Below are 25,941 nucleotides of genomic sequence, written 5' to 3'. Positions count from 1 at the left end.
TGTTCTTTCAGTATTCATGTTTATGACTCTGCTCTTATTTATAAGTCCTGTCTCAAGACAGGATGCTGGGTATCTGGTTCCTCTAAAAATAACCACAGTAAAAGACATGTTTTTTAAATTGAATAATAATAAGTATATAAGTATAAAGGATATTATTACATGGAACAACACTGATCGTGTAATTGCTTTGTAAGCAAACTTTACTGACATGACCTACATGGAGTGGAAGTAAAGGAAATGATGTGGTGGAAGAGAGGCATGATTGATAAAAATAATTTCTGAATAACAGCAAAAAATACATTTTCCTCTCTTGGGTGGGTCTGTCTACTGACGTGGGCTGCAGTTTTTGGCTGCGTCTGTCTGCTGGGTAGATGCTCTTTTAGGAAGACAAAAAGCAGTCTGATGAGAGAGGAAGGTGTGTGTGGCAGATGTGCAGGGTTATAGATTGAAAGGATGTTTATCAGGAATGCTGGGGGGTGACCCCAGTCCCACATCACCACCCCATAACAGACCAGTGATGATTTAGTTATAATACATTACAATCTGGTGGCCTCTTAACTATCTGACACTGAACACACTGAATGATTAACATAGTGGATTATTGTAGACTACTAATCATGTAATTAATCTAATATAAATGTACTCATAAGCATTTAGCTTACTCTCCAATTATAACATTTGACATTTTGAGAAAAAAAAAACTTTGATTGTCTATAGGCCTGTAGTAGTGAATATGAAGCTATACCCAGCAGCCAGTTAATTTAGCTTAGCATAAAGACAGGGGGACATAATCTGCCTAAAGTACAAAGCACACTAATTAAAATGCTATATTCAATGAGTTTGATACTTGCAAAAAACACAATGTGTAAATGTAAAACGATGCTTCTTTACAGAGGGTTGTGACTAGTGACAGGTATGACTAGTCGAATGCAGTGACTTCAAGGAGAGAGTCTCCTGGATGCTTGGCAAGCTCCATAAAGTCACTGCACCCAGCCAATAAATAGTCTGGAAGATTGCAAATGAAAATTGTAATTTTTTCCTCTTTTTCTGTGGATTAAATAATTATTATTTATGCAGTGAGCTTTTAGAGATGCTGGTAGGTGTATTTTCTGAACTTTAACTTCTATTTTTCCATGTTCAGTCTTTATGCTAAGCTAAGATAACCCCTTAAAGGTGCATGTAGCTTCATTTAAACCAGTTGTTCCTAACCTTTTTGGCTTGTGACCCCTTAAAAAGCAATGGGATCCCTTACTCATAACCCTAACCCTAACCAATAAAATGAAAGAGGACTTATAACTTTTAGGTGTGCAGAGATAAAACACACAATATTATATTTTCAATAGGTAAATTAAGTAAAAATTAGTGCAAAACTTGAAAGAACATTTTGTGTGTCAGAATATTTTTTGTTGCTCTGCTCAATAATCTCACGACCTCTTATATTAATGTAGAAAGTGTAGTTCCCAAAATGTCTAACAATTCCTTTAAGTATCAGGGACATTTAGATTTGAATTAGCTGACATTTTGTGTCTTTTGTCATGTTGAGTCAGGAGATTAACTAATGCAAAGTGAGGTACTCATAGCCCACATACTACTGTTTCCTGTAAACAATGAGATCCGCCCGAGGAGGTGCAAATGGTCATTAACAGACGCGTGTTTGAATACACGTAAGAAACTGAGGACATCCTCCTTTGCGTATTTGTGAACTGTTCAATTGGGGGGGGGCTTCACTTTTGCACGGGGGGTTGAAAGAGAGGAGGGGAAGGGAAGGGAGGAGGAGGAGGGTGTTCCTTCTTGTCCCCTCCTCCTCACCCACTACATGTGAAGAAAAAAACAGAAGCCTTGACCAGCCCCTTTTCCATTCCCATGGATCGTATTACGAGAGACTCCAGCTCCGAGACATCTGCTCCACCGCTAACAACGGAGCGCGTCCCCGTGCCTGAGACCTGCGACCGATCCCGTCTCCCGTGGTGCCCCCTCCTCCTCATCCTCCTCTTCCCTTTGCCTTCCTCTCAAGAATTGTGATCTCTCATTTATTTGTGTTTGACTCAACGCGGTGATCATGAGGACCCACAGTGCATGTGCCATTCACGTTTTCCGGCTGTAGTTCACCCGGCTCCATCCCTCTTGTGCGTCCGAGAGGCGAGTAGTGGAGCAGCAGCAGCAGCAGCAGCAGCCCCCGGTGCCATCGACCAGCACATTTCTTCTTGTCTGTGCTCTCTGCAGGCTGCTGGCTGTGGGCTGTGTGGCTTCGCGTCCTCCCCGCTGCTGGCTACGTTGTTGTAGGAGAGGACAACGAAGGGCAGATGAACAAAAACAAGGATCTCAGATGTTTGATGCGTGAAAAGGCTTCAACAGTCGGATATCTCATCTGATTTTTGTCTTACCACGAGTCTTTTTTATTTATTTTGTTTTTGGCACCATGGAGTCGGTGGAGAAGGAGTGTGGAGCGCTGGGTGGATTATTCCAGGCCATCGTGAACGACATGAAGGTAACATGTAAATTAAAGTAGACAGGGATTTTATTTGACCTTTGTGGCTGCACGGTGGCTGATCACACACATTTTTCTTTTTTTTTTTTACTGCCTTTGTCTCTTTCACCGGGTCCTCCCCCACTGGAAACACCGCTGCAGGACAAATTGAGAGATGAAACATGTTTCCCTTTGTGTTATTTGCATAATGTGCAGCAGGTCTGTCAGACACCGGTTACGTTTAACAATACTTTAGTCAATTTGTCTATCTGTGTGTCCTACAATAACTACTTGCATGTAGGTATAAGCAGAGCAATGTTTATTTTGTTACACTGGTGTGACTTAATGTGTTTGGTCCAGGGGTCAAAACCTAACCTCATCATCATTAATCTGAAATAGTCAGTTCAGTGAAGTAGGCTATTAAGTTAATTATGAATAGCTGAAGATGGGGAAAAGAAAGAGAAACAGCAATTAAAACTGGAAGATAATTTAGATTTTGTGCTGTTATCACAGTAGGCTACACATGTTATTGGGTGCCCATTGACCCCAAACAACTGTTCCTCCTTTATCCCAGCCTCAGAGGTTTTCTAGATTAAATGTCAGGCATGAAAGGATGCTCTGAAAGAAAATGACTGCCTCCATCATCTCAGCCTCCCGGACAGAAACAGGCATGAAAGGTTATTGATTTTGCGTCCTGATGTTTGGGCTTATGGCACTGAATCTCTTCTTTAACAATATATATGATATAGTTCAATACATGTTAGAACCTTAGTAATTGACTTGGCTTGTGTTCCATCATGTTTGTATGAAGCATGAACACAACCTTCACCTCTCATATATTAGTTTCAAATATTTTCTTAAGCAGGACATTTCTTGCCTCCTATTATCTATCACACTGTTGCAAGTGTGTGTGTGTGTGTGTGATGGGGGAGGGGTCAAGTCAAGGAAGTTGAACCAGGGTGGTCTGTTGTTGTTCACGACAACAGATGGAAAGTGTGAACGTATTCATCAGGCTTGGAGGAGGCTTCCAGTCTTCCCATTGTCTGTGACACTCATGCTACAAAGTGTTAATAACAGCGAGGGAATAAGTCAAGCATTGGTTGCCACTTTCACCCTAACTGATTTCTTATTGATCTCTGACTCGCAGGGCCATACTGCCCTTGGACAGACTATTTATGGACCCTCGTTTGTCAGGCTCCAGTGAAATCAGCTCTCAGCTATTGGCAGTGGCGGTTTGGTTTCATACGTTTCCTTTTGTGCTGGGCTCATGCCAAACCCAGAGAGAGAGAGACAGGGGCTCTCAGAAAGAGGCAGTCTGTGTATTGATAAGCAGCGCAGATGAATGAGGCTGAAGCCCTTAGTCAGCACAGTGTCGATGTCCACTGTCTGAGACAGACATCTGACCTCATTCCTGCCGCCTGGCTGGGCCATGCAAGCCTGTCAGACCAGCTTTACCCCCCCGGGAGCAATGCAGCAGCACAGTTTTCCTGTGCTGATCTCACTGATTGTGTTCATACAAGGGAATAATGTTACACTTACCTACAGCATAAACATACAGTGAATTTAGAGAAGGTAAAACCTTGTAATAGACTGTCCAGACAAATCGTCTTCATACTAGCAGCACCTGTTGGTTATATAACTGTGATGCAGCTACAGAAAAAGAAAAAAGAGTAGGAGGTGGTAGAGGAGGAGGTAGAGGGTGAGAAGACATTAAATGATTCAGCTGGATTAGATCAGCAGTCAGGAATTAGATCAGCAATGGATTTTGGAAAGCACAGTGAGATGGGGGGGGATGTGATTTCAAGCTTGTGCGTATGGGAAAGTAACCACCCCTAAAAATGTCCTCGAGCAACGCTGCCTACCAGTTCCAAGGATGGTAGCTTTGACCTCACCCTCCTCTGAATATCGAAGCGTGGGAGAAAGAGCCTTTCTTTACTTCTTCCCTGCCTCTCTCCGTCTCTCCTCACCTCCCCTGTAGCTGCTGGGTGTGGATGAAGAGAGAAAAGTGTGTCTTCCCCTGCTGCTCTGCATGTAGCCCCCCCCTTTGCCCGCTTCCTCACCCTCCTCCTTCAGCTGTCTTGGCAGCGCATCCCTCCTGCTCCTGGGAGTCACAGGACACAAGCTAATTAGGCACCTGTTGGAGTCAAGTGCAGACAGCGAGGCTGGGAGGTTCTCAGCAAACATTTTCGTTAGGGATGATAGCTCCTGAATCACTTTTGAAGGCTCTTTCTGACAAAAGACCCTGAAACTGGGAGTTTAAACACTCTCATTGCCAGAATTAAGGTTACATGGAAAGTGATGAAGAGCGAGACTATTTCCAGATTGCATCCAGACTATATATAGTCAGGATGTGTGGCCTGTTTTGGCTCCTCTCCATCAAAGAACCACAGAGGGGGTATGGCCTTCCTCTTCTTTCTCTGGGGCTCAAGCTCTTGTTCTAATGGGATCTAGCCTTGAATGTGTTTTATGTTTAGCTTCTGCTCTTATAGCTCAAGGCAGTGTGTGATGATCCTGGGTTAAATCTAATCCAGATTTTTCAAAGACCAGCCGTACTACTTGCCCAGTGCACATAAACACACATGATATGAGAGCTTACGTAGATCATGCATGTACAACATGCATGCAAATACCGCCTCATAGCAAGGCATGAGAAAAGATCAAGGACAATAACAACATAATTGTATCCTGAGAAATGACATTGACCTTTTTTAAAGACAAGTCAGAGCGTGTACACTTACCTGTTTTTAACCCCAGGGAAAGAAGCCAACTCTCTTTGAGTTCTTGCAACCATTCATTCTCTATCTCATTATATGAATTAAGGTGTACATGCATTTACTCCAAACAAAACTGACATTAAAATTGTATCAAGTTGTACCTGTCAGTGAGAACATTCTCACATGCCTACGCATACACGTGTGGGTGTGTATTTAAAAGGTCTTTTCACTTAAATGTCCTTGGTGAGATGTTTATTTGACTAATTTCTTTTCCTTTCTTTATCAGAGCTCTTACCCTGTGTGGGAAGATTTCAGTGCCAAGGCCACAAAACTGCATTCTCAACTCAGGTGAGGACTGGTTCCAGTGAATGGTAAACCTGCATGAATAAATTCTTGTGCAATATTTGCAGATTCTTTTGTGCAGTTAACATGCGTGCCAATATGTTTTCAGGACCACAATTCTGGCAGCAGTGGCCTTTCTAGATGCCTTTCAGAAGGTGGCAGATATGGCGACCAACTCAAGAGGTAAGGTTTTTTTTCCAGTTAACTCAAGTCCACTCACCGAGGAGTTGCTCTCTGAAAGAACTGGTGTAAAAAAGCAGAAAGATAACATTTGCCACCTTATTTTTTTGAGCAGATTGACTTGTTGTCTTCATGGGCTGATGCATACTAAGTGCATTTGTCCTAAAAATCACTTACTTTCAGGTGTTTGTATGGTTGAGCAATAGCATCATAAAAGAACAGTGGTTTCATACCCACTGCAGCCACACATACATTATTGCTTGGGCTTGGAGTTTGTATGGAACGTGAGGTTGCAGCATATATTTAAAGACCGGTTATTGTTTTGTTTCTTTTGCCTACTACACCAATCCGTAGAGAATGAATAAATAAAGCTATTTTAACATTAGACATTTATATTAGAAATTGATTTTGCCACACAAATTGAATCAAAAGAAAACAAGCAATGTCACAATGCTTCACTTGGCCCCTTCAAGACATAACTCTCTGACCCTCTTAAGATGACCAAAGTGGGGGTAGCTGTGGGGGGAGGCAGCTCAGAGAAGTGAAAATCTGAGCTTATTGTTTCTTTGGTCTTAATGAGGTCTGCTGATCTGCTTTGTCACCCTGCTAGCGGCAGCAGACAGGCTGGCCGGAGAGGCAGCTGATTAACACACACAGATTTCTTTGGAGTTGATCGTCGACAGCAGTATGTAGGTCAAAAAAAAAAAAAAAGATCACAGCGTGCAAAGGCTCCTGACACACACACAAACACAATCGCACAGTATAAGCATGCATGCTCGCCCACATACATATTCAAAGAGCGACAGCTGGTAGCCGGACACCTGACCTCACAGGTCACATGCCAGCATGCTTTTAAACGGTTTGCAGTAGCAGCCCCTTACTGTCCACTTGCTGCTGCAGAAAATAAAGAGATATTTCTTCAACTGTGTTCACACATTGTCACCAGTCTGTAGTCACTCTAACAGTAGAGTTTAGTTTGCTATGTGAAGCACACCCAGTTGCCTTAAATGATTCCCGATGTGAGTGCACATGAGTTCTGCAAGATGAAGCAAGGTACACTAGGGTCAACCTGCTAGCAGCTGGCAGCCTGTTTCAATAAAGCAGAGGTATAGACCATGGCAGGGAAAGACTTCAAAGAAAACCTGTATCTGCAGTAAAAGAATGATAGATGGAGCAGAGAAGGAGTTGATAGAGAGTTTTACAGCTATAGATTCATAAAATTCCTGTAAGTGTGTCGCTCTACTGCTCCTCTCCTATGGACATTAACTTTAGGATTACTGCCCTCGTTCTCAGGCCACAGACTGTATGAGTGATGCAGGAAATGCTACATGATGAGAGACTTTGTGAGCAATTAAAGAGGAACTAATGAAACATGGTTTAGACTTGTGCTGGGAAGTTGAAGGGCAGAAAATTAAATTATGTTTTTATCATATGAAAATGTCAAACATGTGTTGGTTTCAACATCTCAAATGTGAAGTTTTTCTGCTTTTATCTACCTAGAAGAGGGTAAATCGAGAACTGGCTCTGTGGATGGTAATGTTGGTCTGTTGGTTGGTTGGTCAACCTCTTTGGTCCAGACTGAAAAATCTTAACAATTACTAAATGGATTGCCATGAAATGTGGTAAGATTAGGGATGCACTAGTATCCAATTTTTATGCTACAATTAATGTAGCTTCTTGATTAGTTGTTTAAAGTTTAGATGACTGGACATTGCCTCTTTCTCTTACATTGTATGCATGTTCTGGGTGTTAATAGCTGTGAAAGAACCAAAAAGTCCTGCACATTGTCTATCACTTCATTCTGAAAACAGCAGTAATCATGGTAATGACAGTTATGAATATGGTTGGTGGTATTGTTACCATCAGAATTTTTAACCACAGTATATAATCTCTAGTGCAGATATCTAAGGTCCCCAGATGATAAAGCTGAATAATTTTTGACCCCTTGACTTTTCCTCTAGTGCCATCATCACAATCAAACATTAGTGCAATTCTTTTGGTGTATGACCAAATACATGCAAAAACAAATGATATTCACTTCAGCCTCAGCTACTCTGTGTTTAGTGCTGATTAGCAAATGTTGGTTGACCGATATTGACCTGTCACAGATATATTGGTATTGGTGCATATGTTGTCCAATATGCACCCGATTTCTTTATTGTTTATGATTATATTATGGATATCCATGTATTGTATTTTTGTATATGTGTTTATGTGTATGACTATTGGCCAACATATCAATCAAATACCCCAAAAATCCAGTATCGGTTGGGCCCTGTTGACCATATACAATAAGCCTGCTAAAAATCATTGTATTAAGTGAACATATTGCCATACTAGCATTAGCATTTTGCTTAAAGTAAGGCCTTAAAGAGCCGTTAGCATGCCTGTAGATTCTTATTTTATTGATAGTGATACAAAATATGCAATTAGAAATCATCACTAGAAGTTAAATTGCTATGATCTGTTAAATGAACCTAATTCTCTTAAAGCATTGTTGTAAATTAAGCTGTACAAAATGACTTTGTGTACCACTCTGGTTGTTGAGTGTTGTAGTAGAAAATTATTTGATGACATAACGGTTTAGCCTACCTTAATCTGACACAAATTTAATGGCCCAGAATAAGCAACATATTTCCTCTTAGTTGGATTTGTTTACTAAACTCCAGTCAGCAATATTTTTCAGGGCATCTAAAAGAGATTGCGCAGTTTTTATGTGCACTTCACCAGCGGGTTATTTCCATCTCCTTTGTCCTCGGGGAGCTGTGTTAGTTCTTGTGTGCTCTGAAACCCAGCAATTAATTTGGCTGGTGGAATGTCGATATTTACTGGAGCTGGCTCTTAGTGGACTGGGATAACCTTTGAACCCCAGGCTGCAGACTCCTTGGTCATAGTTTAGGAAAATCTTTCCTTTCTGGCAGCTGCGATAGAGTAATATATATTGGCAGCTGCTGGGTTGCACACTTACTAACTCACAGGAAGCAGAATTCAAGGAATACTTGCACAACAATTTGTACAGTAAGTCCCTTTTTCTGTCTCTGTGGCTGTTTCTCTCCTCCTTCTGTCTGTCTGACTTCAAATGTGTGAGTGGGTCTGTCTGTCTGCACGGGGAATGTTTGTCTCAGCGTCTGCACAGCCATATAGGGCTGATTGCACCACAGGGGGGCAGGCCCTCGGCAATGAACTGTTGCCTGTCGTCGCTGTCACCCCGATTCCCCTCTCATGTTCGGGGACGAGCTGCAGCTGCTGGCACAGCTGGAGTTTTCATCGCATTCCTCTTCTACCTCCTTTAATCTACCTTTGACACACTTGCCCCATCACCCCTTTAACTCTCACACACACTATATCCAGACTGCACACATTTGCCTGCCAAGGAAAGCAACATTTCCCCTCATTCAGAGCTTCTTGACAGATTCAACAATCCAGGGAGAGAGGACAATGTGTGAAGGAGGATTTTATGATTTCCTGTCTGTTGACTTTTTTTGTTGGTGGTGGTGGGGGGGTGGGGGGGGGTTAACGTCATACCTATTTCATAACATTTGCGCATAACATTAACCCTAACCTTACTTGTCTCGGTGTGTTCATGTGTCAAACTGCCTCGGTCTACATTCATGTTCACTGCTTCCTCTTGCCCGTGTAGTCCGTTTTTAGTTTATGGTCACGGCCATGGCGTCAGCGTCCGTGTTTTATGAAGCAGCTGGAGGAGTCGGCTGCCAGGCGTTTTGGCACAGTGTCTGACAGTACTGTTTCTTTAAGCTGTTCTACGTTTTGTTGATGGATCTATGTCTAAAAGCACGTCTGACTCTATGAACTGCCTGAATGCATCTGGGTTCAATAAAGGTTCACAAACCACAAAGTCAATATCGGATGAATGTATTTGGAGAATTTAATCTTTTTTTTTTGTAATATAACTGTTTTCATGTTTTAACACCCATCTTTCCTGGGGTTTAGTCTGAGGCCCTGCGGCTTTCCTGAAGGTTTTATCACTAGATTGGTCAATCTAATGGTTTTTGGTGTGTTGTCCATGTCATTTTTGTCGTTTATATTAAATTGTTGTGTGGTGTAAGAGGGCCAGATTGATCTGGAGAACAAATCTGGAGAACAGTGCTCACTGTGTTTGGAGTTTTTTTGTTGTTGCTAGGTTGGATGACGTCCTTCTGGGAAGGGTTGACTTCATTTTTTCCATTTTTGGACATGGTTGAATTAGATGGAGGTCAAAGGGCCGGTAGTCCAAGGCTAATGGTCCATCAGGCTATGAGATACAGGCTCCATATTTTTCGGAGAGTGAGGTGAGCCTAGCAGAGGGGTGGGGTGGCTAGGGTGGGGGTTGTGGTTTCAGTGGGATTTCCACAGCTCTGGGTATCCAGGCTAGGCAGAGGCGTTTAGCTAATCCTCTTAGCCCCACTCTGTAACACACAGACACAGACTGCCTTCTCTTCCCTTCCTGATCAGCCACCCCCAGCTTTAAAAAATTCACACTCTGGGATCACCGGCCAGACAGCGAGGCACTGCAAGTTTGTGTTCAACACTGACAAAGCCCTCAGACTCCATTTTTACCTCTGTGTGCCAGAGCCAGTGGAGTGCACACACCATTACACACACACAGACAAAATGTTCCAGTGGGTCACTACAAGCCGACTCTCACTCTCCTGCTATGTTTTTTTTCTTTCTCACTCACTCATACAGTCCAGATCCAGTGGAGGTATGCTAGTAGATCAGTGTGTCAGCGAAGCAGTAATCTGCTTGGCCACTGTGCTTCTCTGGGTTGGCAGATGGGACGGATATCCCTACCCGCCATCTGGACAGCCTGGCATGGACGAGATGCAGCCATGGCCTAGTGCAGAGCAGGATCAGGGGATTACTGTCCTCCACACTATCCCAGCACCGCAGCTATTTTTATGGACATGTCAAGTAATGAGAGTGTGGCCACGTGACCAACACCGACATCCATCAAGCTTGGCATGTAATGTTCAAGCCTAATATGAGCCTGTACTGTACCAGAACAGGGAGGTTAGATCTGCTTCTTATGCAGGTCTGACTTCATAAAATGAGCTTATGGATTTTGAATGTTTTAGCCTGGACATGTACATGCTGTCACTTTAATGAATTCACTAGCTGATGTGTTAGTGCCCCCTCTGCTGCACCATTACTGCTGATTGTATGTTTGGCTCTTTAGGTATCTCATGACCTCCAGCCATAAGGTCACATCAGGTATTGACAAGAGCTTCTTATTTCTCCTTCTCCTGTCTAATCTACCTTCCCCTTGTGTGTCTCTGGGGTTTATGGGTTTCAACCACAAAACCCAACACGGTTACCCCGCAAATGAATGTTTTCAAGCCATCATAATGACTATACACATAAAGCAAATGGTGAAGGGGCTGGAAGAACGATGTGAGGACCAGGCAAAAAGGGGGGAATAATAATAGGAGCGAAAATAAATCTTTTGGCTCAGCCTAATTTTCATTCTGAGGGCAAATACCAAACTAAGAAGACAAACATGAGACTTGAGGGGAACACTGTGTTCAGCTATATCCTGAACACGAACACTGTGTGGAATGGAGCTGGAGAAAGGAGGGAAAATACACATGAGAGAGACTCTGATAGAGGAATGTAAGGGAGGACATTAAAAGGGGGGAAGAAAGGAATACATGCATAGTTTCAGTCAACTGATTGAAAACAGTTGGAGAAATGTGCTGAGAATGGAAGTTCACTGCTCACATGGCTCATGATTATTCAAAGGATAACTCTAATTTGTTTTTATTTGTGTGTGGTGCTGTTGTACTGGTGGATTGTGACCAAAATCTTCTATTTTTAGCTATGTTGCTCTGTGTGTCTGTCTGTGTCTAATATGTTTTTTTCACAAACAAGTATTATGTCCAGGATGAATCCTACTGACTTTATTGATTCACTGACTTTCCACAACCACGGATGACATTTTTGTTTTTTCGTGAAATGTCTGTAATAACGTTGGTGACCCTTCAAATTCTCCTGCTAATGTTTGATAAAAAATATCAGTCAGCCAGCTCAGATGGATCACATCTATCATTATATGAATATAAAGTATATACAGACTATTATATTTAATGTCTAAGTTGTGGGTCTAGGAGAACAGGGAGTGAAGATAATAAACGTTCCCCTGAGGTAACTTAAGACTCAGAGGCTCTAAGTGGAGGCGGGGATGAAATGCTATATAGCAGCAGCAGCTCCAGCAGTGGTGTCAGCATTGTTTGCAAATGAGCAGTGCAGCGGCAGCTTTGGCAGAGTAAAAGAGTGGGAAGAGCATTGTCAGCTGAGATAAAGGCAGCCTTATTGCAAAGGGTGTAAAGCAGGACAACTTGAGTCATCCGATGGAACTGGCTCTGAGTTCTTTACAGACTGCTGGCTCATTGTCTGTCTCCTTCTCCTTGTTTTGGGAGTTTGGATACATCTGGGGTCCTTTCAATTTCATAAAGGCTCCACTTCTTAGCTTTTAATGTCTCTGGATGAAGTGACAATTCCCTGTGGATACTCTGCTCTATCCATTTATTGCACAATACTTTTCTCCTTAGCATTTTTTTTGTTTTTCCCCCCCGGTCCACCTTTAAAAAAAAAAATCTCCAATGAGAAGCACATCTGGACAAGGGGCGGCATTTATTTTTAGCAGCATTCATGTCCCTGAACAGGAGGCTCCTCCAGCAGTAAATATCACTTCCTCCATGTTCTCCTCCTTCTTCAGTCTCGTCCTAATGCGCTCCAGAACATGTTTACACCACATTAGGACACACTGAGGCTTGTCTGTGTCTGAGGGTGTCTCTGGTCGTGAGGTGAAACTTGGTGTGCGTGCTGTCTGGCCAGACAACAATGGGATGAGTGTGTTTGAATCTGTGTGTGTGTATGTGGCTAAAACAATTGCTCTCGAGGCTGTTTCCTCTGCCTTTCATTAATGTTGCCGCTGGTAAGAAGAGACATTCCACATGTAAGGAAGTGACACACAGGGTTTTGAATGCTGTTTTGATGTCTACCATAGACACACAGCGCATATAGCAAAAGATCACTCATAAACGTGCTCACTCTCACTCTTTTGGTGCTGGATTTATTATTTAGCCAATCAACACAAAAATGAAAATCGGCATGGGTCGACATTGACATTTATCAAGCATAAATATCTAATTTTCAGCTTCCAGCCTTTAAAATATGAGTATTTGTCACTTTGTTCCACTTTGTATCAGAAGTAATTCAATATTTGTGCCTTAGGTGCTGGACATTGTGATTTGCAGTTCTCACTGTATTTGGACATTTGGCAGAATGAATGATTTATCAAGAAGTGGCAGCTCTACATATGTGCATATTCATTAATTGTACATGGCTTTATCACCTTGATACTTCATGACTTTTGTTATTTTAAGAGAGTTGTTCGTAAATAAAATGTTATGTTTGCTACACAAAATTACACAACTTCTATTTGGGGTCACAGAGAGCAGTAAAACATTGCTATATATGACAACAAATGCATAATTCAATAGCTGTGATTGGTATTGGCACTACTTTATGCAGCACTGTCCTTCCTCAGTCCAAGAAAAGTCTTATTTGTATTTCTGTACTTGAGTTTTATAACATATAACAGTTTGTTCATAAGGGGTCGACCAGGGACTTAAACCTCTCTTTATGACTTTTCTTCTTGCAAACAAAAGCTACATTTATTTATTTGTATTAATAATTTGTTTATGCATAGCCCATATAACACAGAAAACACTCAATATTTATTTCAAAATATTACATTTAATGTTTTAGTGCAGTAATAATTTGTTATAGTAATTTAATCGAAGTCCAGATTTTGCAAAAGGTAAGGGTTACTGCTTCAATACAGTTCTTCAAAGCAGGTTTTAATACGGTAAGAAGAAAAGAGAAATATATTTTATTTTTATATATATTTTTAGCCAGAATTTCCTGTGCAACCTGATTAAAAGTATTTTCCAGTGCTGCATTAAGTGAATTTGACATAAAATGCACTTCATGTAGCACCGGAAAAAATGTTTTTTAAAACTCATTGAAGACACAGGATACAAACTCTGACAGCTTTGATGGTCTGGTTGATTCAAACAAAGTAATGTCATTATAAACCTCCCTCGGTGTCACAATATTGGGCTTTGTTCAAAAAATTAAATCTATAATATATCTATCTATCTATCTATGTATCTATCTACGATCTATAATTTTGCATATATTTTCAGCTCATAAAATATTTACATCTAAAGTGATTGAAACAGATTTTTACTTACAATCATGAACAGAGTCTTATGAAGTGTTTTCTTTTTTCAAGTTGGGCTCTTTAAAAATGTGTGTGAGTATCCCCACATTTTAGATTAGAGAGGTTCTGGAGAGTGTCTTGAAAGACTGCCTGCGTCTGTCATCCACAATTTATATAACTTGAGCCAGATCTGTAACTTTCTTGCTGCAGGCGTACAGCACTGTTGCAAGTCTTGCTCCACAATGTCCGCACCCGGCTGTTTTATTTGCAATTCTTCCCTGCATCACAAGCTAGTGCTCTCTAACCAGCAGACACAAGGTATGCTGCTTTATGTATACCACTGACTGCTACAACTGAGCTTAACCATCAGAACCCCATTGGCTTTAAAGCTGTGCTTTGAAGCCGGGTTTCGTCGGGTTTTGAATCTGAGCCGAGTATTTGCTCAACTGGACCAGTTCATCTTCAATCTGATTTTTTTCTTTCTTTTCCTCTTTACATGATGTGTTTTGCTTCCTTAGAGAAGATGAACACACCCTGCATGATGATTTTAATGATGGAGAAGATTACATGAACTGACACGCACACATATATTTCCTGGGCCGTATGTGAGAGGTTTTGTCCAGGCATTGCCTGTTGCACCTGCAGCAGCCAGCTAACACTTCCTGTGCTCCCTGACTGGTCAAACCCAGCCAGCACCTCGGCAGTGTGTACCCTCTTTCATCCTCCCCTCTCCTCCCTTCTCATCCCACAGCTCCTTTCATTCGTCAGTGGCCTCTGCTATGTCCTTGCCAGTTCACATTCTGTAGCACTTAAAAGGGGTGAGGGAGGGTAAAGGCAGGAGGCTTAACTGTCTGTGCCAGCCGCAGTCAGCTCCACGGCCAAGGTGCCAACGTGAGGAATCGCTGTTGTCTCACGGATGATGGAATTTCCTCAGCTCAGCAGCGGCTGTGTGAGAGCTTAGCAAAAGAAAAAAGGGAACTTCGTATTCCTGGAATTGTAACCATGAGGATGTTCTGTACCTTTTTGCTCTACAGCCCACATAAACATGCTTTATTGACACAGGAAGCAGAGAGAGAAGGAGCACCCACTCAACTCAGCAACTTTAGAGGCAGAACTGGATTCAGCCTGGAAACTGGTTGCAGTACACTGGTCTAACTCCAGCTGGATCTTACTCGTCGATAGTCTGGGTGCTAATGAAACCTGAGTTGTGCAGCAGGATTTAGATACTGAACTCTTGCAGCATCAGAGATAGTTAAGCTAAGCTCCCATGTTGAAGAGATCAGGGAATGAGGCCCGTGGCAGTTTAGCTCCTGGCTCCCGGCTCCTGGCAGGAGAGCCCCCTATAAAGCAGGCCTATTAAAACGCTCCGCCTTCCCCGAGGAGTCAGGGGAGTTAATCAGAACCAGAGTTCTGGATGGAACCACTCACTGAACGCTTAGACCACACTGCGCTGGTCCAGGATACCGGAGCTTAAGGTTCCCACCAAAACCTAACCGAGGGGGCTCGACCTTCCCACCAACAATCCCATGTACTCCTCAACATGGAGAGCAGATCTGGTGGCAATTGTTGTTTATGTTAGGCACACACAAACACACACACACACATATATATATATATATATATATATATATATATATATATATATATATATATATATATATATATATATATATATAAACCAGGCGCCATCAACGTCAGCAAAATACATGCATGGCAGCACTGTTATTATGAACCATACATTGCTGTGCTGCCAAATTGCTCCAAATTGTTGCTCCATGTCCTAAGATATACGACTAGTTGCATAAAGCCTCTCTTCTACTCTGGTCTGTGTTCTGCTTCATTCATGCACGTGTGGGTGTCTGCTATGAGGGTGACCCTGCTCCCCCTCAAACCCCAGGGGTCCAGCTCTGCAATATAATAACTTTCCCAGCTCCTACACACTTGTAGCCACGTTCCAAGCTGCAACAAAGTATCAAGGGTTCTAGAGAGATTGAGCACTATATGTAATTTCTGGATTGATTTTTAAATCTACCTATCTCTTCTTAACCAACACCCTTCTCCCTGCTTGTCTGTGTTCGTCACATGCCTGTGTGCATGCAGGGTGCTGTGGGAGTGATTCATTATGTCCCTGTCCATCCGGTCAAGGCCAGAGGCCAGCAGGGCTCTTGGACATGGGCAGGAAGCCTCTGGACCTCCCCAGGATGTAGCTGTCAGCTGATCCCCCTCTGGGAGGGGAAGGAGGAGAGTAGGAGACAGGAGGGGAGAGGAGGGGATAGGACGTAAAGGAAAGGAAATTGGCAGGTGTGGATGGGACATTGGGGTGGGGGTGCGGACTCTAGCTGGCTGACATTGACATTGAGAAGGTCTGCTAAAGAGATAAAAGGGCCCACATTACTCCCTCTCTCTCTCCATCTCTTCTTCAGTCTCCCTGCACCCTGGACGTTCACCCTGCCAGAGCTGATTCACAGCTGTGGGCGCCTCCTGTAATGCTTTTAAGAGGAGAAAGGCAGAATGGAGAGATGCATAAGTCTGCGCACATGTGTCCTGCATGTCTGTCTGTATTTTTCCATGTTTGATTCTGTATTTTTCCGAGGTCTTTGCACTTGGCTTTATGAAGCACTGAACCACTGTGAAAAAAGGGTTTTATAAGACAGATACTCAACACCAGAGCTTTAATGACACCTTTTTTGCTATAAATAGCACAAACACAGCATATAGGTTCCACATGTTAGCTCAATCACTTCCTGCTGGTGTTTTTGACGCCTGTGTGCGATACAGCTGGATGACCTTTCACCTCTAACCCTCCCCTCTCTTTCTCTGTCACCTAGAAAAGCAATGCAGGCACTTCCTCTCCCCAACACACAAACACTCAAGTTTTCCCACATCTGTCCGACAAAATGTGAGATGGAGTCCAGATTTGTCTTTGAACTAGCGCAGGAGTCACTGAAGTTGACAGCCAAGGGAGCACCATATAGTTAGACAATCCTTGTCTCAAAGTGTGACGTGATATTGACTGGAGACAATAACCCAGTTTCTTTTTGTGATAACTGGAAAGGAGCACAGATCTCAGTGGACAGCCATCTGGAGCATTCCTTACACAGTGTCTGATTTCAGGCCTGCTATATTAGTCGTGTGTTTCTTTCTGCCTGTTTTTTGCAGTGAAGGTTAGAGCCAGTTTTTCTCTTTTTCTGTGTCTCTCTGTCCGCCCTGCATGAATGGTGTTTAGGAAACAGAGAGAACAGGAAAGGCAGAGCCGGCAGGGAAGAATAGAGGGATATCCCCTTACAGGGTTCCCTCCTTTTTCCTCCAGGATAGAGGGGGTGAGAACTTTGGAAAGGCTGGGGGGTTGGTAAATCACACCACCTGTCCACAGACACACACATGCTCATTTGTACGGGACCTGTGCACACCCGTTCCAACAATCATTCATGAACACGCATGCCTCGACTCTGAGGCCTCTTTGCTGCTGAGAGATGTCCTCTCTCTTTTTCTGTCTCTCCCCCTGTGTTTGAGTTTGTGTGTGTGTGTGTTTGTGCAAGGGACCCTCAGATTAGCCCTATGTGGCCCAGATTACAACAGGATCAGTGCTGCCACATATTACACAGGCCTGTGAACCATCAATGAGACAGTGGGCCAGCCTGGGCTTTAGGGCTTAAGACCCCATTTAATTACACTTCGGCAGAGAGGAAAAGTACAGTAACCAACTTACACAAGCTGTTTTTACACTACTGTGGGGATCATACATGCAATCTTGAAATATCAAAGGGAAAAATGCACATTTGTCAAGGGGGACGGAGTGCAGGGTTTAGTTCTTAGGAACTGGGTCACATTTGCTTTACCCCAAACAAATCTGACATTTATGGGCTCTGGTTTTAAAGGCTCCACTTGTCCACCTAGTGGCTGCAGCAGGAAACTTCAGCAGGAAAAAAAAGATCAGGAGGGAATTAGATCATTGAAAATGCTCTCCTGATGTGTTATATATCCTCTTAGAAAATCTAAATTTTCTAGGCCAAGAGGCATGTCTGTGATTTATGATGTCACGCTTTTATATTGCAGGTGACAATTTGACAATTTGTTTGTTTTTCTCTGTTTGTTTTCTCAAGGTGCCACCAGGGACATCGGCTCAGCTCTGACAAGGATGTGTATGCGTCACCGCAGCATTGAGACAAAATTACGCCACTTCACCAAGTAAGTGTCACCTACCAACCACCCCACCACCACCACCACCTCACTGCAATTTTCTCTCCTCTTGCCTTGAGGGGATTATTGTGTTTCCAGGTCCCATCCCATCTCATCTGACCTTCCTCTCATCATACTGCTCTTCACTGATTGTTTTTGTGCTGAGGAAATAAAGCTATTTTACTTGTTATGCCTCTCAGTCTCTGACTTTCTCCTTGTCTCTAGTGTTCTCATGGAAGGCTTGGTAACGCCGCTCCAGGACAGGATAGAGGAATGGAAGAAGACAGCTAATCAGCTGGACAAAGACCATGCCAAAGGTGAACCAACGAAAAAACACAAGCTTTAAATACCAGTATGTGAGCAATGTATATATTGGATAGAAACTGATGCATCTTTGTTTCTGACTTGTTCTCCACAGAATACAAGCGGTCTCGCCAGGAGATCAAAAGGAAGTCGTTAGATACCATAAAGCTTCAGAAAAAAGCAAGAAAAGGTGAGGAAGACTTTCCTCAGTGACAAGAACTTATTGATTAATCAATCTGTTATGAAACACAGCACACATCTTTATTGAGATGTCAGGGTTTATGAAGTGCTCTTGGCTGCTGGTCCCTAGTCTGTACCAATGACTCAGATGGAAATGGCGCCATCTACAGTGTAGAGTTACAAATGAAAACTCAATTAATTTAAAATGCCTGGCACAATTTCAAAGGCTCCCTTCCAGCTTTGGATGATTTGTCAGCTTCTACCTTATAAATCAAAGAAATGATCTTCTTTCCTGACTGTGCATGTATTAGCCCCTGCTGCTGGTTGTAATTAAACTCCTATTTTCTCACAGGACGTACTGCACACCAGTGGCACAGGCTAGTCAAACATGCAACGTGCTCTGATTTGATACAGCTAACATTGCCTGTTCTGTCTCTCTCCTCCCCATCTGTTCCTGCAACCTCCCCTCTTATTTCTTTCTGGCTATTTCTTCTGGCTGTAGAGCTTCTAGGTACGTCTGCTGTGCGTCTGTCACACTGCCAGTCAAAGAAAACATGTATTGTCTTGGTATTTTTGGTTAAATTCAGACTTCAAGTGATGCTCTTGCTGTACTAGGCACTGTCTGTCTGTTGCTGTTTTATGAATGCCATTCGCTTACGTAAATTAGTGCCAGTCTTCGGCAGTTTTTCTGCAAGGCAAGCTCTCATTCTTTTAAATGATAATAGCTTTTCTCCATCACAAGCTGACATGTGGCTCCACGATGACTGCTAAATATTAAGGACATAGTAATTGGAAAGCTGTAAGATCCTTATGGGACCCCTCATTTAATTAGTGCCTTATTGTATGCAGGTGCGCTGAAAGACCATCCAATTAAAATGATATAGGCCGAACATGTAGACAGTTGTAAGTCAAATGTACGGTGTGTTGTCTGCTACAGACAACTAATGTGATATTAGAGTGATTTTTTTTCCTTCTTATATATTCAAGTTGTGAGGTACTTACAGGACTGAACCAAAAATGCTATGATATACTGTACTGTGTTAAAAAAACATGGAACTGGCAGTGTGTCTATGTAAATCATTGAATACCAGTAAAAGGGTCATCCTCATCGCATCCTTTTTTCATTCTTTATTCTTTTTGTTTTGCCTTCATTCATCTATCATTGTGTCACTGTGGAACACAGTCTTTAATGGCTCTGTACAGAAGTGTTTGTATAATCACATCCATTTCAGGGTCTTCAAGTCATCACTAGTTGTTTTACATCAACTTCATCGTCTCATTCCCATGTACATGAACCATTTGAGTGTAAAGTTTGTCAGTGCGTTGACCTTTAATAGACAAGCAGTTTATCATCACTCATTTTTTTTTACTCTCTCTCCTTCTCCGCTACACCGTGATCACTTTTCTTCCCTCACTTTATCTCTATCCACAATTATCCAATCTCTTATCATTCGTCCTGTTCTCTCGACTCAACCTTCTTCATCTCTATCCTCCCTCATTCCATCCTTCCTTGTCTCCTCTCTATGTTTCTACACCCTTGCTTTATGCCTCATCCAGGCCGGGGTAACTTGCGCCCCCAGCTGGACAGTGCCATGCAGGATGTCAGCGATTTGTACTTGCTGATGGAGGAGACGGAGAAACAGGCAGTACGCAGAACCCTCCTGGAAGAGAGGGGACGTTATTGTACATTCATCAACTTGCTGCAGCCAGTGGTGGTGAGGAAAATTTTGCCTTTGTTTAACCAAAGAGAAAAGATTTTGTAGAAATATTAATGAAGGGAAAAAGTAGTTTGAACTTGCTTTCTCTCCTTCATGTGGTGGTTCAGTTCTTCTGTTTTTTGTTCCTGCCAGAATGTAGAGATCGCCATGCTGGGAGAGATAACACATTTACAGGCCATTGTTGATGACCTCACTGTGCTGACTGAAGACCCTCACAAACTTCCACCAGCCAGTGAGCAGGTAACAGAGACGTAATACTTAAATTAGTTCTTGGTTAACTTATTATCTGAGATGCTCAAAACTGGCCAGGTTGTTTTGATCACAATCAAATCTACCCTGAGTGTCTACAGTCCAAAACTGTTAATGTATAAGTCAGGTTGTAGGTGATATATATTTCATTATTCATCAAGAAATCCCATGAAAAGACCAAAATCAACAGTGAATTGATCCTACAACCAAATTTGTATCAGCTGAAAATAGTCCCCAACAAATATACTGTTTATTCCTGTTTGCTACAAACTACTGTGCCCTGTTGTTTTAGTAAATGTTTTTTCCTTTTATTTTATTTTTTTTCTGCTCATTTTAGTTACAATCAACACAACATGAACCTGATTAATTTCAAAACAAATGAATTATCCCTTCATGTGTCTGCCAGCACAGCTTGAGAAATGTGTAATGTTATTAATGGTAATTTATTCCATGAGATGTTTTTTCCCCCACTTTTCAGTCCCGATCATGTCTAAAAGCATTGTTGCCCATGTTTATTGTTGCCACTGTGTTGCCATAGGTGATACGGGACTTGAAAGGCTCTGATTACAGCTGGTCCTACCAGACACCTCCCTCTTCCCCCAGCAGCACCGGCTCCAGGAAGAGCAGCATGTGCAGGTATGGCCTACACACACACACACACACACACACACACACACACACACACACACACACACACACACACACACACACACACACACACACACACACACACACACACACACACACAGACACACACTGCACATCTGCACTCATTACACTTTTTAGCGGTTCAGTACTGCAGTGTGCTGAATGTACATTAAGATGTGATGGGTTTTGTGTGCTGTGTCAGTGTTGATGGTTTTTGTTGATGCAAAGAAAAATGTGTTAAAGAGACATTCTTATTGGTCTTATTGAGTGCTTCTAAAAGGATAGCGTCTAGTTATAAATCATTTAAGTTTATTTAATTTGTCCTATTTAATTTGGTACTCCTCCATAACTCTTACACTAGAGGATGAGGATTAAGGAGAAGTGATAACTTCAGATATATTCCAGAGGGAGAGGGGGAGGAGGAGGAGGAGGAGGAGGAGGAGGAGGAGTGGGAGAGCAGTACAGAGGGAAGGTGAGAAGCCCAAGTTGCACATTTTGCACAAGTGCGTGGGTGACAAAAAGAAGCAATGTTGAATGAGGATGACAGAACGGGAGATGTAAAAAAATAAAAAAAGAGTCAAAAAGCACAAAGACAACTGATGCACAGAGGGAAGGAAAAATCAATGCTCTTTCAGGCACCAAAATTAGAAGAATGGCATCATTTAGAATTTTCACACAACACTGTTGTCATGTTCACAGCCTTTGTGATCAATTTTTAATTTAGCTTTTTCTGTTTTGCCTTGGCCCACACGCCGCTCCTCCCAAAACAATCTTCAGAACAAAATAAGGGAATAAATCTGTTAATGATCAAAATCCTAAACTGTGTTTTACATGCGTATGTTGAGTTATATACTGATGTGATATCCTGTCAACAGCCTTCTTCAGATGCCCTCTGCAGGAGCCCATCGGCTCAGCAGCGTCTCCTCCCACGACTCTGGCTTTGTCTCCCAGGACGCCAACACTCACTCTAAGCCTCCATCACCCATGCCCTCTGACATCACCAGCCAGGTAGGCGTCTCAACTATAATACTCAAGTCTAATCTTTGTGACTTTATCCAGGAAAAACAGGGACAAAGCAGCTTTGTTAGCTCCAGATGTTCTGCTGCAGGGCAGAAGGACACAGAAGCAGTACCACTTTATTGTCACAGCAGATCTACTATAATTCTCTCCTTTTAAACAACAATCCTTTTCCATCTGGCACCCCCAATCTGGGAAGGATTTTTTTCTTCACATTTCAAACATAAACCCATAGTCTCTATAAAAGCCCAATTGCAAACCTCAGACAGAAGCTCTTCCTTTTTTTGTATCAGCAGCTGCAATAGCGCTTTATGAGTTGTGAATGTTGCATTTTTATCTCACCGGACTGTTATTGAGACTCTCACAGTCTGCATAAAAACACACTGAGCAACACACCAGCTTACCAACTGATGTTCTTTTCTGAATAAATGACCTTACACACCATTTTATTTTCAATCTATGAAAAGAGGGAAATATCTCTTCCTAAAGCTCATCAACAACTCTCACCCTCTTCCTATGCACCTCTCATATTTCACACATACCTTGTGTTTCTCCTTCTCTTTCAATTTCCTCTTCCCCTTCACTGTTTTATTCATTCTTCCCTTTCCCAGAAATCAACAAGCTCAGCCTCCTCTGAGGCTTCAGAAACCTGCCAGTCTGTCAGCGAGTGCAACTCTCCCACAGCGGTTAGTACTGCATGCACCAATCTACTTGGTTAACTGGGCAAACACTCACCCATAGACATGCACACCCACATAGACGATGTGCAGTGCATTTCACTCATTGTTATCTATAGCTTAAAAAGGCCTATGGACCATTCTTGAAAGCTGCAGTACGGTTTGACGTGGACTGCTATTCATAGGATGTTGAGCACTCTGACTCAGACTTGTCTGTCCGCTCCGCAGTTTGGCTCATGCTCATCCTTCGGCACCTTCCGCCCTGCTTTCTCTCACACTGGCACCATCAGGCCTTTCTCTGTCATACTTCCTGCGTCCCCTACATTTAACCACTCCCCTGGATCCAACACCCCCTCACCCACATCAAAGGTTCCTAGCTGGAAGGTTTGTTTTCATTTGCAATTTTACTTTTGGGTTTTCTCTGTTGTTGCTTCTTTGCTCCTTTTGTTCTTGCGTTGCACATTAATCAGTCTATAGATTAACCTCACAATCACCACGCTGTTGCTCATCAAGCTCAGTTTTTCCAATCTTTCCTCAGAAAAGATGTGCTAAACTGAGATGACTCTATCATTTAACAGGACTGACATAGCTTATTGTAGTCCATATCTAACTCGACATCTAACCAGTTTATGAGCCAAATTGGCAGCTTCCACATTTTAACTGAAGACGGTGTGACTGTCGGATGGCATAGCTGGAGATACACTGTTAGAAAATGGTCTCATTGTTGCATCTGCTGCTGCAGGACTGGGCCAAATCAAGTTCCTGTGAGCCGTCGTTGGCGAACACTCTGCAGCGTAGGAGGGAGTCTGTGGATAAGATGAGAGAACTGGAAGCTCCACCCAGTCCACTTGGGTATTCTGGGATGCAGCCAGATGATCCACACCGAGGAAGAATTGGCCCAGTAACCATTGGAGCCAAGGTAAGGAGTCCTCCGGGAGAAAAAATGGAGATGACAGTACATAAATTTGTATGAATTGGGAGTTGTGGTGATGTGAATTACATTTATAAATGTGTGCTAATCATTATGTATTTGCTACCTGCCTATATCTCTATGTGTGTGCATGCTTCAGCATGGCGAGCCACTCTCTCCAGCAGCCAGCACTCTGGCTATGGTTCTGACCAGAGGCCTCAGTATGGAGCAGCAGAAGAGCAGCAGAGACTCCCTGCAGTACTCCAGCGGCTACAGCACCCAGACCAACACACCCTCCTGCTCTGAGGACACTATACCCTCACAAGGTAACACTGCCCTGATAACACATGACATGTTAATTATGAATTATGAATGTGATGCCTCTGTTGTATTTCCATGTACTTTTTATGATAATCTCTGCACTGTGATTTGGAAAGTGCATTACTCATTGTCCTCCATGATTACTGTGAATTATGTAATCAAGATGAACAGCTCCAAAAAACATTGCTGTTTTCAGTATTCTCTATGGATACTCATGATGTGGTGTTGTCTCCTCAGGTTCTGATTATGAGTGCTACTCTCTTAATGGGGATGCTGACAGTGAAGGGCAGGCAGACTTTGATAAGTCCTCCACCATCCCACGCCACAGTAACATTGCTCAGAGCTACAGGCGCATGATCCAAACCAAGAGGCCTGCAAGCACAGCAGGCCTGCCAGCAGGTAAAACTCAGAACGGTGCCGGGGGAAACAGCTCAGGAGCAATTACCTCTGGAACGGCCACCATTCGCCGAACACCATCCTCTAAAACTGGGGTGAGACGCACGCCATCGACATCTGGCCCCATTCCCATTCGCCCTCCCATTGTGCCAGTTAAAACCCCCACAGTGCCGGACTCTCCAGGGTACGCCAGCCCGTCCCAGTATCGTGTCGGCAGCGAGGAGTTTCTGTATGGTGATGACCCATCTGCTAGTGACTACATGAGGGCTTCTCCAAAGCGAATGAGTCTCCCTGACACAGCTTGGGGATGTGGAGAAGGAGTGGCGGACAGGACTGTTTATGCCCAGCAGGCCCCCGGCATGGCCGCCCACAGTGCGGAGGAGGACCCGCTGCTGGCTGCCAACCGCCACAGCTTGGTGGAGAAGATAGGAGAGCTGGCAGCCAGTGCCCATGCCCTCGGCGAGGGTCAGTTCCCCTTCCCCAGCTCACTACCAGGGGATACAGCTCAATACGTGCCCCAGGAGCTGTCCTCTGCGACCCAGGAGGGAGTGGATATGCTGGTGTCTATACGCCGGGGGGTGAGGCTCCGCAAGACAGTGACTGACGACAGGTCGGCTCCCAGGATCCTGTGGTAGCTGAGGGAGAAGTAGGCTGTGAAGAAGCAGCTGTGGTGCCCTTATTTACAAACTGAAGCTTTGTAGACAAATGCAACAGCACTCATGTAATACATGAACTAAGGCACAAATAACAAAGAGGATGTAACATGTGGTGAATGAAGGCCAGTTGACAGAGTAATGATTGACTATGGACAATGTCAAGTCATTTCATGTCATGTACGTATTGCGTACGTAAAAAGTAATCCATATTTTTTGGTTTTTAATTCTTCTTTTTTGTTTTGTTTTTGTCTGTGGGCTTAGTGGCTGTGCATCTCTGCTCCCTTTGTGACCAGTTGTTTCAGCCAAGTTTGTCCCTTTTTAGACCCAGTGATTACAAATCACTCCTGTAGGGATCAATTGCTCTGCGTCTCAGTTCTCGCTCTTATGATTATTATAATATTGTGCATTTCTTAATTAACAAGCCACCTGTCAGTGGAACATAATGGGTGTGGAAAGTGCTCTGTGAGCCTGTTTGTATGTTGTGTTTTTCATCATTACTGTAAAAGTAACGTATTACCATTTTGTTTCATAAGCTGAGCAGCAGCTGTGTAAGTCATGTAAAATAGAAGCAATATGGCAGTGTTTTTATTGCTGTACTGTACTGTCAATATATTCTGCAATTAAACAGGCTTTTTACTGTTAAGTAGTTTGATTGTATTTGTCACAAAATGTCCCATCTTTATGATTAAATGGAAAATTCTACATTCATATCTATTTCTAATAATGCTGCCATATAGTGTACTTTGCAGTGCAGTAT

At 42.9% G+C, this 25,941-nt stretch overlaps 1 protein-coding gene across 1 annotated transcript; it reads left to right on the top strand.

The window, feature by feature from the left end:
• Window positions 1-1,915: 1,915 nt before the first annotated feature.
• On the top strand, window positions 1,916-25,772 carry mtss1la (MTSS I-BAR domain containing 2a). The gene is made up of 14 exons (XM_062420096.1): window positions 1,916-2,488; window positions 5,468-5,529; window positions 5,633-5,706; window positions 18,034-18,118; window positions 18,335-18,426; window positions 18,528-18,602; window positions 20,150-20,307; window positions 20,443-20,550; window positions 21,098-21,195; window positions 22,083-22,215; window positions 22,836-22,910; window positions 23,644-23,820; window positions 23,972-24,137; window positions 24,370-25,772. Exons 1-14 carry the CDS (start codon window positions 2,420-2,422, stop codon window positions 25,161-25,163), a joined length of 2,166 nt encoding a protein of 721 aa, XP_062276080.1. The 5' UTR covers window positions 1,916-2,419; the 3' UTR covers window positions 25,164-25,772.
• Window positions 25,773-25,941: the final 169 nt, after the last annotated feature.

The sequence above is a fragment of the Scomber scombrus genome, chromosome 6 (assembly GCF_963691925.1).
Source record: "Scomber scombrus chromosome 6, fScoSco1.1, whole genome shotgun sequence".
NCBI classification, from domain to species: Eukaryota; Metazoa; Chordata; class Actinopteri; order Scombriformes; family Scombridae; genus Scomber; species Scomber scombrus.
This window is presented reverse-complemented; position numbering and strand designations above follow the sequence as displayed.

Bases quoted from the DNA above. Each gene is read 5' to 3' on its own strand.
- mtss1la (XM_062420096.1), top strand. From the start codon at position 2,420: ATGGAGTCGGTGGAGAAGGAGTGTGGAGCGCTGGGTGGATTATTCCAG. The intron at 22,216-22,835 runs GTAGGCGTCTCA...TCCCTTTCCCAG, and splicing joins CCTCTGACATCACCAGCCAG to AAATCAACAAGCTCAGCCTC. The intron at 23,821-23,971 runs GTAAGGAGTCCT...TGCATGCTTCAG, and splicing joins CAGTAACCATTGGAGCCAAG to CATGGCGAGCCACTCTCTCC.